The sequence below is a fragment of the Entelurus aequoreus genome, linkage group LG20 (genome assembly GCF_033978785.1).
Source record: "Entelurus aequoreus isolate RoL-2023_Sb linkage group LG20, RoL_Eaeq_v1.1, whole genome shotgun sequence".
NCBI lineage: Eukaryota > Metazoa > Chordata > Actinopteri > Syngnathiformes > Syngnathidae > Entelurus > Entelurus aequoreus.
The window spans coordinates 34,549,225-34,563,316 of NC_084750.1; the positions used below are offsets into that span (position 1 = coordinate 34,549,225).

General features: G+C 36.4%; 1 protein-coding gene across 2 annotated transcripts in view; it reads left to right on the top strand.

Moving 5' to 3' along the window:
• The first annotated feature begins 5,607 nt into the window (after positions 1–5,607).
• Positions 5,608–14,092, top strand: part of prrc2a (proline-rich coiled-coil 2A) — a 32,563-nt gene continuing 24,078 nt past the window's right edge. Inside the window, exons 1-2 of one of the 2 annotated variants that reach the window (XM_062029996.1) lie at positions 5,608–5,740; positions 13,571–13,722. In XM_062029996.1, coding sequence (XP_061885980.1) covers positions 13,608–13,722 — 115 coding nt within the window. In that variant the 5' untranslated portion in view covers positions 5,608–5,740; positions 13,571–13,607. Of the gene's footprint in view, positions 5,741–5,785; positions 5,944–13,570; positions 13,723–14,092 lie in introns of those variants that run through there. The other variant, XM_062029995.1, reaches the window with a different exon arrangement.

Sequence of the window (14,092 nt, forward strand, 5' to 3'; positions counted from 1 at the left end):
AGTTTGGACACACCTTCTCATTTCAAGGCGTTTTCTTTATTTTCATGACTATTTACATTGTAGATTGTCACTGAAGGCATCAAAACTATGACACCTGTGAAGTGAAAACCATTTCAGGTGACTACCCCTTGAAGCTCATCGAGAGAATGCCAAGAGTGTGCAAAGCAGTAATCAGAGCAAAGGGTGGCTATTTTGAAGAAACTAGATTATAAAACATGTTTTCAAATTCCATTATGTTTTTAAAGATTAAAGATTAAAGATACCAATGATTGTCACACACACACTAGATGTGGTGAAATTTGTCCTCTGCATTTGACCCATCCCCTTGGGGAGCAGTGGGCAGCAGCGGCGCCGCGCCCGGGAATCATTTTGGTGACTTAACCCCCAACTCCAACCCGTGTTGCTGAGTGCCAGGCGATCTGTCATAACGTTTTTAGCATTCAATCAGACATTATTGTGAGGTTTTGTATTAGTGTTCCTAAAAATCCGATATACCGACCCCCAGACTCATTTTTTTCTCTAAATTATTGCCCAGGCCTGTGTTAGATGGTGCCCAGAGTCAGGACCAAACTGCGTTTCAGTTTTATGCTCCTAAAATCTGGAATAGTCTTCCAGAAGATGTGAGACAGGCCTCAACGTTGGCAATGTTCATATACACGTTGAAAACGCTTTTATTTAACTGCGCATGTGACATCTGAACGTATCTTACTTAAACTATTGGATTGACTTTGATTTGAATTACAACTGTTTATGATTTTATTTTCTGATTGTAATTTGAACAATGATTATTTTTGCTTTCTTGTCATTTTCTGTAAAGCACTTTGAATTGCCTTGTGTACGAACTGTGCGCTATAAATTAACTTGCCTTATTAAAACTTATATAATGAAAGGGTAAAAGAAAACACATTTTTGGGTGTAATAATAGATGATAAAATGAACTGGAAATCTTATGTAAAAATATACAACATAAAGTAGCAAGAAACACGTCAATAATGAATAGAGCAAATCTAGACCAAAATCACTTCATATTCTTTACTGCTCACTAGTGTTACCATATCTGAGTTATTGTGTAGAAATATGGGGAAACAACTACAAATGTGCGCTTTGTAACGGTGTTACAAAAAATATAAATTAGAATAATACATAATGTTGGATATAGAGAACATACAAACCCTTTATTTATTGAATCACAAATATTAAAATTCAATGATTTGGTGCATTTGCAAACAGCTAAAATGATGTACAAAGTAAACTAACCTGCTACCCAAGAATGTACAACAATTCTTCTCAACAAAAGAGGAGAAATATAACCTTAGAGGAAAATCTAATTTAAAACATTTGTATGCTCGTACAACACTTAAAACCTTTAGCATATCCGTATGTGGAATTAAATTATGGAATGAATTAACCAAAGAAATAAAAACAAAGCACCAATATTATTCAGTTAAAGAGACTGTTCAAACTACAAGTGTTCACAAAGTACACAGAACAATAATTATGATGAACATCTTGAACCCTTTTTTAATTTTTTGCGAGATAAAGATTATGTATTTAATATTTGGTTATTTACGATGGTATATTATTTATCTATGTATTATTTATTTATTCACTGTTCTGTTACAGTATGAAAAGGGGTAGGATTAAATAAGCTCAGCTTCTTCCTACTCCTTTTCAGACGTGCTGTAATGAAACTGGAAAAATGTGATGCATTGAATTGTATCGTGTGCATGTTCGAAATAAACTGAAACTGAACTGAACTGAACTGCATTAAAATAAAAAATAAAAACATTTTCTTGAACAAAAAAGAAAATTAAAACAGTTACATAGAAACTTGTAATTAATGAAAATGAGTAAAATTAACTGTTAAAAGTTAGTACTATTAGTGGACCAGCAGCACACACAATCCTGTGTGCTTCACGGACTGTATCCCTTGCAGTGTGTCATTTATCTATCCATCCATTTCCTACCGCTTGTCCCTTTCAGGGTTGCAGGGGGGTGCTGGAGCCTATCTCAGCTGCATTCAGGCGGTACACCCTGGACAAGTCGCCACCTCATCGCAGGGCCAACACAGATAGACAGACAACATTCACACTCACATTCACACACTAGGGCCAATTTAGTGTTGCCAATCAACCTATCCCAAACTGTCACTATACCTAGGTTTTGATTGATTGATTGATAGAAACTTAGTAGATTGCACAGTACAGTATATATTCTGTACAATTGACCACTAAATGGTAACACCCGAATACGTTTTTCAACTTGTTTCAACGTTAATCAATTCATGGTAAAACAGAGTCCATCTAGGTAAATCCCCAGGCTTTACGATAAAAGCAGGTGATACCATAATCACCAGCAAAGACAAGGTAATTTACCTAGGTTGTATATTGGACAACACTCTCTTGGGTGAAACAATGGCATTAAAAGCAATCACCATGATCAATAATAAAAATAGGTTTTTGTGCAGGATTTCTGCGTTTATCAACAGGGATACACTTAAGACCCGTGCCGGTGCCCTCATACAGTGTCATTTTGACTAAGCCTGCACCTCATGGTTCACCACTATCCCCAAGACACTAAAAACAAAACTGCAAACTTCCCAAAACAAGCTGGTGAGACTCCTGCTCAACCTCCCATACAGGACTCACCTAACTCAAGCCCGCTTTACCAAATTGGGATGTTTTAGAGTTCAGGAAAGAGTACACCAAATCGCAATGTGCCTGGTTTTCAAAATACTCAGAGAAACTGTCCCCAAGTAGCTGTCCAACTATTTCACTAGAGTAAGTGATGTTCACAGGTAATACTCAGTGACCTAGTCTTTAGAGTGTCTGCCCTGAAATCGGTAGGTTGTGAGTTCAAACCCTGGCTGAGTCATAACAAAGACTAAAAATAGGACCTATTACCTTCCTGATAATGGGTCAGCATCAAGGGTTGGAATTGGGGGTTAAATCACCAAAAATGATTCTCGGGTGTGGCCACTGCTGCTGCCCACTGCTCCCCTCACCTCCCAGGGGGTGAGCAAGGGGATGGGTCAAATGCAGTGTGCACCTAGTGTGTGTGTGTGTGACAATCATTGGTACTTTAACTTTTAACTACACGAGAGGGAGTTCCTCAGACCTCGTCCCCCCCAAATTCAAGACTCTCATGGGAAAAAATGCATTCTACTATTTTGCCACCACCCAGTGGAATGCACTACCAACAGACCTTAAAATTCGAACGTCCCTGCTAAATTTTAAAACTGCCATAAAATCGTGGCTCAGCTCAACCTCTACCTGATCTGAACCAAAATTGATCCCCAGCAACTCTCCAAAGCATCAAAGAGGTTTATATGTGGTTATAGTGTATATATATTTTATCATTCTGTTTTGCACACTCTTGAAGTCAACATGTGCATAGTCATGTACATAGTGTATATACCTGCTCAGTGGCCTAGTGGTTAGAGTGTCCGCCCTGAGATCGGTAGGTCGGGAGTTCAAACCCCGGCTATAAAAGACTTTAAAAATGTGACCCATTACCTCCCTGCTTGACACTCAGCATTAAGGGTTGGAATTGGGGGTTAAATCACCAAAAATTATTCCCAGACGTGGCCACTGCTGCTGCTCACTGCTCCCCTCACCTACCAGGGGGTGATCAAGAGTGATGGGTCAAATGCAGAGAAACATTTCGCCACACCTAGTGTGTGTGTGACAATCATGGGTACTTTAACTTTATACCCCCAACCCCAGCATTTTTTGTATATATTGTTTTTCAAATCACCTGACATGTATACTGTGTATATGTACAAAATGTATCCATTTTTTTAACGTTATTTTTTATATACATGTTACAGGTTATATATCTATATATTTTATTATTGAATGTATCAAATGTGATGAATATTTAATGGACCACAATGGAAACAAGCTTTTTGTGCCATCCATTTGCCTTTTTAAAGCATTATATGGATTAAATTCTTTAAGATGTCAAATCACTTCTCAATCAATCAATCAATCCCCATGTTGATTTAATTTAAAAAAAAAAACTACAAGTGTTCACAAACTACACAGAACAATAATTATGATGAACATCTTGAACCCTTTTTATTTATTTTTTTAGATAAAGATTATTTATGTATTTAATATTTGGTTATTTACTAAGGTATACTATTTATTTATGTATTATTTATTTATTCACTGTTCTAGGTAGGATTAAGTAAGCTCAGCTTCTTCCTACTCCTTTTCGGACATGCTGTAATGAAACAACTGGAAAAATGTGATGCATTACATTGTATCGTATGCATGTTCGAAATAAACTGAAACTGAACTGAAAATATATTGAAATGTATTTGAATATACTTAATCCAAATAGGTCCAAAACAAATGTGTGTAGAAAAGTATTTGACTTGAACACCCTCACTTTGCTCTAGGGCTGCAACAACTAATCGATTAAATCGATGAAAATCGATTATAAAAATAGTTGGCGATTAATTTAGTCATCGATTCGTTGGATCTATGCTATGCGCATGCGCAGAGGCTACTTTTTTATTTTATTTTTTTAATTTATAATTATAAACTGCAACATTTACAAACAGCTGAGAAACAATAATCAAAATATGTATGGTGCCAGTATGCTGTTTTTTTTTCAATAAAATACTGGAAAGGATAGCAGTGTAGTTTGTCTCTTTCATCCCGTTTTATGCCACATCAATATAGAATGCACTCCCAACAGGTGTAAAAGAAAGGGCATCTCTATCCTCCTTCAAAACCGCACTAAAAGAACACCTCCAGGCAACTACAACCCTGAACTAACACCCTCCCTTCCACATAATACCTCTTCGGATTGTAAATAATCAAATGTAAATAATCAAATGTAGACACTTTTTCTTATACCTTCTGATCTATCCCTCTATGTCCACTACTTGCTGTACATATCCTACCAATTCAGTCCTACACTGTTTCAATGTCCATTTCTCTGATGATGCAAATGTTGATGACTGAAGTGTTGATACCAACCAAACCTAACCCCCCTCCATATCCCACACCCCGGATTGTAAATAATGTAAATAATTCAATGTATATACTCTGATGATTATCTTGTGTGATGACTGTATTATGATGTTAGTATATATTTGATAGTATAACTCTGTATCATGAATCAATTTAAGTGGACCCCGACTTAAACAAGTTGAAAAACTTATTTGCGTGTTACCATTTAGTGGTCAATTGTACGGAATATATACTTCACTGTGCAACCTACTAATAAAAGTTTCAATCAATCAATCCGATTATTAATCGAAGTAATAATCGACAGATTAATCGATTATCAAATGAGTTGTTAGTTGCAGCCCTACTTTGCACGCTATAATATTATTTAGTATTTAGACAACTCATTTATACAAACCATGAATTGATTAACGTGGACCCCGACTTAAACAAGTTGAAAAACTTATTCGGGTGTTACCATTTAGTGGTCAATTGTACGGAATATGTACCGTACTGTGCAAACTACTAATAAAAGTTTAAATCAAAACACATTTATATTTATCCCAATTAGAAAATCCCATTCTTAAAATAGGTTTTCCTTTTTAATAATATAGGTCAGAGTCATAATTTTTTTTTTTTTTACTCTTCGGGTCCTAACGGCTCCCATCTCTCAAACTTACCCAGTAGCCTTGGAAGGCTTTTTTTAAGGTGACAGTTCGAGTACACTTTTGTACCCCTTTTCATTTGTTTTGTGGGGGACTAAAAGAACGGGAGTGCAAGTAAGCAACTTAACTGTCTTTGTGTTCCTCCGCTCACATCTATGACGACGATGCTAATGCTGCTATGTGTGTGACTATAGTATGCAGGGGGGGAGAACGTTGCTCCGCTAGCTAGGTCACTTGCTAGGCAGCTACGTGCTAGCAAAGCTAACCGTAACCCTCATTCTGCGATTCAACGTCGAGACAAGTCGGGATAAGACCAGGTCAGTCGCTGGGAAAGTAGTCGATATTTGACTAAAAATCGGCACGTATTCGTCGCGTTGCGTTGAAAGTACACATGAAGATGGTGTTGAATAGGAGCCTGTTTGTTGGATTCTAAACAGTCTCGCTTGTTGTTTCTAGCACTGCTTTAGCTTAGCATGCTGATTCTCGTCAAGCGTCGTGGAAATCCCCAAAACAATAATATGCATTAATTAAACACAATTATTAACTATGATAGTGATAGTGGCGTTATTTGACAGTGTTGGTGTATTAATAAACACATAGTGCTATTGCTAAACATTACAGCAGCGAGCTCCGGTGTCCCACTAGTGTGAATTGTCGCCAATTCCGTGTCAAATTCCGATACGGGCCAACATAAATAATGCTTTTGAGTCATGTAGTTGTTGTTTTGTGCTTCTACTTGTCCAAACCGGCATAGCTAAATGTTAACGGTAAAAAAAAAAAAATTTAAAAAAAAAAATACCGGGCCTTTTCACCAGCGCCATTTTGTTCCGTTCTCTACGAGTCTTGTCGTATTTACAAGCGATTATGTGTAGCCAAACATGTTGACAAGGAGCGTTTCCGGCGGGCTACTTTTTAACGTGTGATGTCGAGCAAAGCCAGGGGTTTGGGATTGTGAATTTCCAAGTGGTTACCCGCAAGTTGTTGTGTATTATGAAACATTCAACGCAGTCCCCCTCCCAACGCGAACAAACAGGGGCCTGCCAACTAGCTTCTGTTAGCATCGATGCTACACGCAATAAAAAATCGTTGTTGGTCAAACGATTGTGTTTGTACAAATCCCTGCGTTTATGCTACTGTGTTTGCGTTGCAATGGCAGGTGATAACTTCATTGTTAGGTAAGGCCTCGCTGGTAGTCTAAGGCTTTGTAGCGGAGCTGCTGGCACCCCTTTTTAATCCCTTACAGTTGGCCAGCAACCCACGGCCTAATTTTCTAATCTCATCTGACCGTTTAAACATTGTGCATGCACTTTAAAATGGGTTGCTTTGTCATCGTTTTGTGTTGTAGACAGAAGCGAACGTCCCCATGGTATTTATTGGCAATACTGCATACGTGCACGATTGTTGACTGTCAATCTTAAAATTGCTTTATTAAACAGTGATGTAAGGCATACGTCCAGTTAGCCTTCCGTATGTAATGCAAGTACAATGTTATTGTAAACAGGCAAGAGACTGTTGACGGTAGTGCAAGGGCCATGGTTAGTTTCAATTTCGATATACATGCATTTTGAGATGTACGATAATGGCTTTTTTGCCGATATTGTCCAACTCTTAATTACCGATTCCGATATTATTATGCCTAATTTTGTTGTGATGCATTAAACAATGTAACTTTACCATGAATTGATTACTGTGGACCCCGACTTAAACAAGTTAAAAAATGTATTCGGGTGTTACCATTTAGTGGTCAATTGTACGGAATATGTACTGTGCTGTGCAATCTACTAATACAAGTTTCAATCGATCAATCAAAAACAAGGTTTTCCAAAATAAGAGAACAACTTCAACTTCAGTTATGGAAAAAAGTGCCAACATGGCACTGCTATATTTATTATTGAAGTCACAAAGTGCATTATTTTTTTTAACATGCCTCAAAACAGCAACTTGGAATTTGGGACATGCTCTCCCTGAGATAATCCTAATACCCACTACAACTATGGGAAATACTATACTTTGACTTTCACAAAGTGCATTATTTTTTTATTTTTTTTAAACATGCCTCAAAGCAACAGGTACAAAAACAATGAAGGCACACAGCTTCAGTCCAGAGTATACTAGAGCATACTTGACAACCTTGAGACCTCCGAATTCAGGAGATGGGGGGGGGGGGGTTTGGTGGTAGCGGGGTGTATATTGTAGTGTCCCGGAAGAGTTAGTGCTGCAAGGGGTTCTGGGTATTTGTTCTGTTGTGCTTATGTTGTGTTACGGTGCGGATGTTCTCCCGAAATGTGTTTGTCATTCTTGTTTGGTGTGGGTTCACAGTGTGGCGCATATTTGTAACAGTGTTAAAGTTGTTTATACATCCACCCTCAGTGTGACCTGTATGGCTGTTGATCAAGTATGCCTTGCATTCACTTATGTGTGTGTAAAAGCTGCATATATTATGTGACTGGGCTGGCACGCTGTTTGTATGGAGGAAAAGCGGACGTGACGACATGTTGTAGAGGACGCTAAAGGCAGTGCCTTTAAGGCACATGCCCCCAATAATGTTGTCCGGGTAGAATTCGGGAGAATTGTTGCCTCGGGAGGGGCACTGAAATTCGGGAGTCTCTCGGGAAAATCGGGAGGTTGAAACCGATACCGATAATTTCCGATATTGCATTTTAAAGCATTTACCGGCAGGCCCATATTATCGGACATCTCTACATGCATTTGGTCTAATGTAGGGTTGCCCCGATACCAATATTTTGGTACCGGTACCAAAATGTATTTCGATACTTTTCAGTACATTAAACATGTTTCTAATTGCAATTTTGTCCTTAAATAAAATAGTGAACATACGAGAAACATACGAGACAACTTTTCTTTCTGTAGTAAGTAAACAAACAAAGGCTCCTAATTTAGCTGCTGACGTATGCAGTAACATATTGTGTAATTTCTTATTGTATTATTTTGTCAAAATTATAAGGGGCAACTGTAAAAAAAAATATTATTAATCTACTTGTTCATTTACTGTTAATATCTGCTGACTTTCTTTTTTAACATGTTGTATCTTCACTTCTGTTAAAATGTAATAATCACTTATTCTTCTCTTGTTTGGATGCTTTACATTAGTTTTGGATGATACCACAAATTTACGTATCAATCCGATACCAAGTGGTTACAGGATCATACATTGGTCATATTCCATACATTGGTCATATTCAAAGTCCTCATGTGTCCAGGGACATATTTCCTGAGTTTATAAACATAATAGGAAATTTTTTTTAAAGGAAAAAAGATTTTATGATGATTAAAAAAAAAATTAATGTAATCATAGTAATATCGATAAGATAAGCTCGTGTACTTCATATCATTACAGTGGATGTCAGGTGTAGATCCACTCATGGCGTTTGTTTACATTGCGATGTCGGTGAACTATTGTATCCTCCTACGATGTGTAGTGAAGCATGGTTAGCTATTCCTTTTCCTATAGGGATGATACTTGTAATAAACTAATTTTGTTGCCATGGAGGCGAGGATTAGTGATTTAGAAGTAGCTAAAACACTGCAGACTGCGGCTGGAGGCTAGCAAGCCATGTCTTAAAGCACCTCTGCCTGTGGGCGTTTCAGTGTTATACCTTCACCTTTATCGTTAGTTTGCGTCCATTCTACCTTTTCTGTCTACACACCTTGTCTGCTTGTAAGTACTTCGTGCTTGTGTTCCTCTGCTCCTAAAACCTACAATGTCACGACGTGACGACGTGCCGTCATGCCTGTTAAAAAAAAGGGGGGGGACCGGTACTTTTTAGAGGTGGTATAGTACCGAAAATGATTCATTAGTATCGCGGTACTATACTAGTACCGGTATACCGTACAACCCTAGTTTAATGAGAATACAAATTCAAGAGTTGATTTAATTTGGTATGTGACATAACATTTCAAATGCAAAACCTCTCAAAGCAATTGATACCATTTTTAAAGACCTTGGAAATAAACCTTACAATGGTACTGGAACTTTTTGATGGGTGAAATATTTTGGGAGCTACGAATTTTTTAAGGTTAAGAATCAGTTGCTTTTTTGTCTTGAGTTGTCCATGAAGGAAGTAGAGAAATGAGTGACCAATATTTTGGAAAATAAACGAGTTCCCTCGTTTGTCATAAATGCATGAAATAAAAAGCAAATGGATTAGTTCAGCAAAGAAAATCATTTAATGAAAAAAATAAGAACTTGATTGATTAATTTATTTCATTTAGTTAATTAGCGGCAAGAGCATACATACAGGATAGGCATACCGTTTTGAATATGAGCTGAATGGTTTAAAAACTTAGACTTAGATAAACTTTATTGATCTACAAGGGAAATTGTTCCACACAGTAGCTCAGTTACAAAGGATGGAAAGGATAATGCAGGTATAAAGTAAACAAAAAATGTACCATAATAGCAATATAACATATATGTAATATTTACATATATATATATATATATATATATATATATATATATATATATATATATATATATATATATATATATATATATATATATATATATATATATATATACACACACAGTGTATATATATATATATATATATATATATATACACACACAGTATATATATATATATACACACAGTATATAATATACTGATTTATTATATTATATTTTTATATAATATATACAATATATAACAAATCCCAATTACAATGTACAATATTACAGTATATGTAACAGCTGCAGCATAAAATAGAGAGTAGATCCAGCAGAAAATATACATTATAAAGAAAGAGATGTAGCTAACATAGAAGCGGTCAGGTAATAGACAGATATCTATTGCTGTATGGCGAGTGATTATAACATAATTAAACGCCATTTTGATCGAACCATTGTGCATAAGAATGATACTATCTGAACATAAAATTTACACAATTTTCTTGGACTTTCATGACAATGGTCTCAGACAGACCGTTCGTTTTAGCTAGCACAAAAACATTTCAATACTCATAGACTTCATATTTCAGGATTATAATATGAATATATCACAATTATTAAAAAAATCAATATTCATATCCGATTATTCCTTATGTTAGGTAAAACATGTCTCTCTATTTTAAACATGTATGAATTAAGCTTTCATTTTTAAATGAAACTTGAAACACAAAACAAATCATAAATATGCCATTACTGAGTTTTGATTTAAATTCATGAGCCTCTAAATTAATTAGTCATCATTCGATCCAGACTTAAATATAAAAAATGTCTTAGATCTGTTAGAAAATATAAATGTACTTTGTTTTTTTGTACATCTTTTTTTTTTTCTTCATCGTATAAAACTTTGGACAGCTTAAACTGAAAGTGGAATTGTATTGCAACAGTTAATTACTGCAAATAGCACAAGGTATGCTTTCTTCAAGTGCAAAAAAATAGCAGGAAATATGTAAAGCAGTGATTCTCAAACTGTGGTTTTGGGCTGCATCTATTCATACGCCTAATATTACCTAAATATTCACAAACTGTGTTACTGTTCAAATCGATTATTTTAACCAGCCCTACTGCTCACAGTATTTGTAGGACACATATCATTGGCTAAATACAACAATATTGCGTATGTTATTTCGCCTTTCACATTTGAACTGATAGTCAACTCCAAACACTTCGAAATCGATACCTGTAGTCAATGGTACCAATTTGTTTTTTTTAATACTGAGCTGATCATGATAACTGAGTTGTCTAGTTGTTATATCTTGCTTTCCGACACTTCTCAGTGGGGTTGCGCGATCTAAACAGTATACAAATGTACGATGGAAACCAAATAAATTTGGCCTACAATGTAGATTTAAACTGTATCATCTTATCGGGATTATGCATGCTGATGACAAGTTTTAACCACGTCTTGCAAAATTGAGAGCGTCAAGCTGTAACAAACTGCAACGAGCATGTCGTCAATGCAATGTAGCATCCCGAGTTAGCAAGTACGGCAAAGGTCTGTCCATCCACAGTGCAGAGCTGCTTTTACATTACCAATCCTTGCCTCCGTGGTGGCATATTCACAATACCAGGGCTGTGCGCAACATCCGGTCTGACTCATTTATCCCACAGAGGGTGATATTATTGTACAAATATTCTAAATATTGTATCGTCATATGTCAGCAGGCAAAGGAGGAGCAACCTGTAATCTATGTTAAAATGGTTCTATTGTCATTTATATATAATTTGTAATTAACCGTAATTCTCACTCTGGCTGATGTGCAGTACAATGAGTTAAATGCCCCTCAGTTGCTATGGTGTCAACTATCTATCAGGGCAAGATACAGAGGAAAAAACATTTGTCAAGTGTTGTCATAGCAACTGTTTCTCCTTTCCCCATTTTTCATTACAGCGATACATTGTGAAGTGTTGAGTTGTGCTTTGAAATGTATCCTCTCGCACCTGACAACCTATGTAGTGATATTAAATTAATTAGGATAAAGTTAAACAATTTAATGCTACAATACTTTGCATCAAATGATAAACCTTTAGGTCAACAAAGTGGGTAAAAAAACATGACATTTTTAAATTGATAATATCTTACTTAGAATGTTTATCGATTGAGATATGTAATAATAAAAAGAAGAAGCAAAAATCGTGTTGTGAGTTGTGTATATACAGAACTCAGAAATAAGACCGAATGTAATATTCATATCTGGAGAGTTCACTATTGGTATTTTGTACCCTGACAGGCAAAATGCAATTTGCACAATTTATAGCAAAAGTCAAAAATCTAAAATCACAAGACCAAGCAGAATAACATGCCACTTTGCCACGCTAATTGATAATATATTTACTAATTATCTGGGCAGCAATACTACAATAAATGATAAATGGGTTATACTTGTATAGCGCTTTTCTACCTTCAAGGTACTCAAAGCGCTTTGACAGTATTTCCACATTTACCCATTCACACACACATTCACACACTGATGGAGGGAGCTGCCATGCAAGGCGCTAACCAGCAGCCATCAGAGGCAAAGGGTGAAGTGTCTTGCCCAAGGACACAACGGACGTGACTAGGAAGGTAGAAGGTGGGAATTGAACCCCAGTAACCAGCAACACTCCGATTGCTGGCACAGCCACTCTACCAACTTCGCCACGCCGTCCCTCTTTATTATTTATTTTTAGAAAAGAACAAAAAACTATATTAGAGCAACGTTGGGCATTCTGAATGACCAGAAATGGTTCTAAAAAGCAGATAGTCCTCAATATTTTATGACAATGTAAAACAAAAAAAAAGACAACATCAACAAAGTTGAAAAATTCAATACCTACTCTGTAATAGGAATCCAACCTCGATGTCCCTTACTGGTGTGACCGAAAAAGAAAAAAATTATACTATGAATGAAAGCAAACCTAAAATATCAACTGATTTTTACGGAATATTGTTGGACAATAAAAAAAAGTTACTAATGATATATCAGAACCAGTAACTTATATCATCATTTTATAATTTCAAACAGGTACATTCCAAAAGAAACAGAAAAAAATAGCAGAAGTAGTACGGTTTTACAAGACAGCAGACAAACCAATTATTTCACAATTTTCCAAAGTTCATGAAAAAACATTTAACACTTTCCGATTTACCCGAGGGGTCAATAATGGGACCAAAATTGTTCGATCGTTACATTACTGAAAATGATTTAATAAAAACAATCACAGTAGAAATGAGCACACTAAAAATATGGTTTGACAAAACACATTACTGGTTTTCAATGTTCTTTTTGAAACAAGTTATCAGTCAAATGTTTGTATGAATTTTAGCCTAGTATTAATGCATTTTAGCTAAGTCTGTGCTGTCATTGTAGACATGTATTTTTCATACAACATAAGCAGTGCATGGATATTTGAATCATATGAAGCATCTTTGTCCCTGGTACGTCTCACTTTTTTTTCAAGTGGGTAACATACTGCCATCTCTTTACCTCCCACAGTCTCAGAGTTCACCATACTCGATGAGCGGACAGCGCAATGTCAGAGCGCTCTGGGCAAACTGCAAAGGGGAAGGAAGGCAAAACCAAGTATGCGTCCCTCAACCTGTTTGATACATACAAAGGAAAGAGCCTTGAAGCACAAAAGCCTGTTGGTGAGTATTCTGAGACAAAACCAGTATCTGAAGTGTAAAAATACGTACAACAAGCGATAAAGCTTAATTTTCGGGGAATCCCCACTTTGGTAAACTTTTTACACTGTTCAACACTGGCGAACACAACGAGCCCTAGCAGCAGGCGTCTTTGTAGGCTCCAAAACACAGTCGTAGCGATGCTGGCATTTCAGGTTTGTGTTGAAGCTCAATATTTTTTCCTCACGGAATGTTTGCAGAACATTTGGTGCAAATAGCACGCACAAGCTCTTCTTCGAAACAGTATAAAGGTTCCACACCCTGTGAGCTCAAAGACATTTTACTGCAGGCTTACAGCATGCATGTAGGATAAAGGAAGCGCTTGATTCTCTTA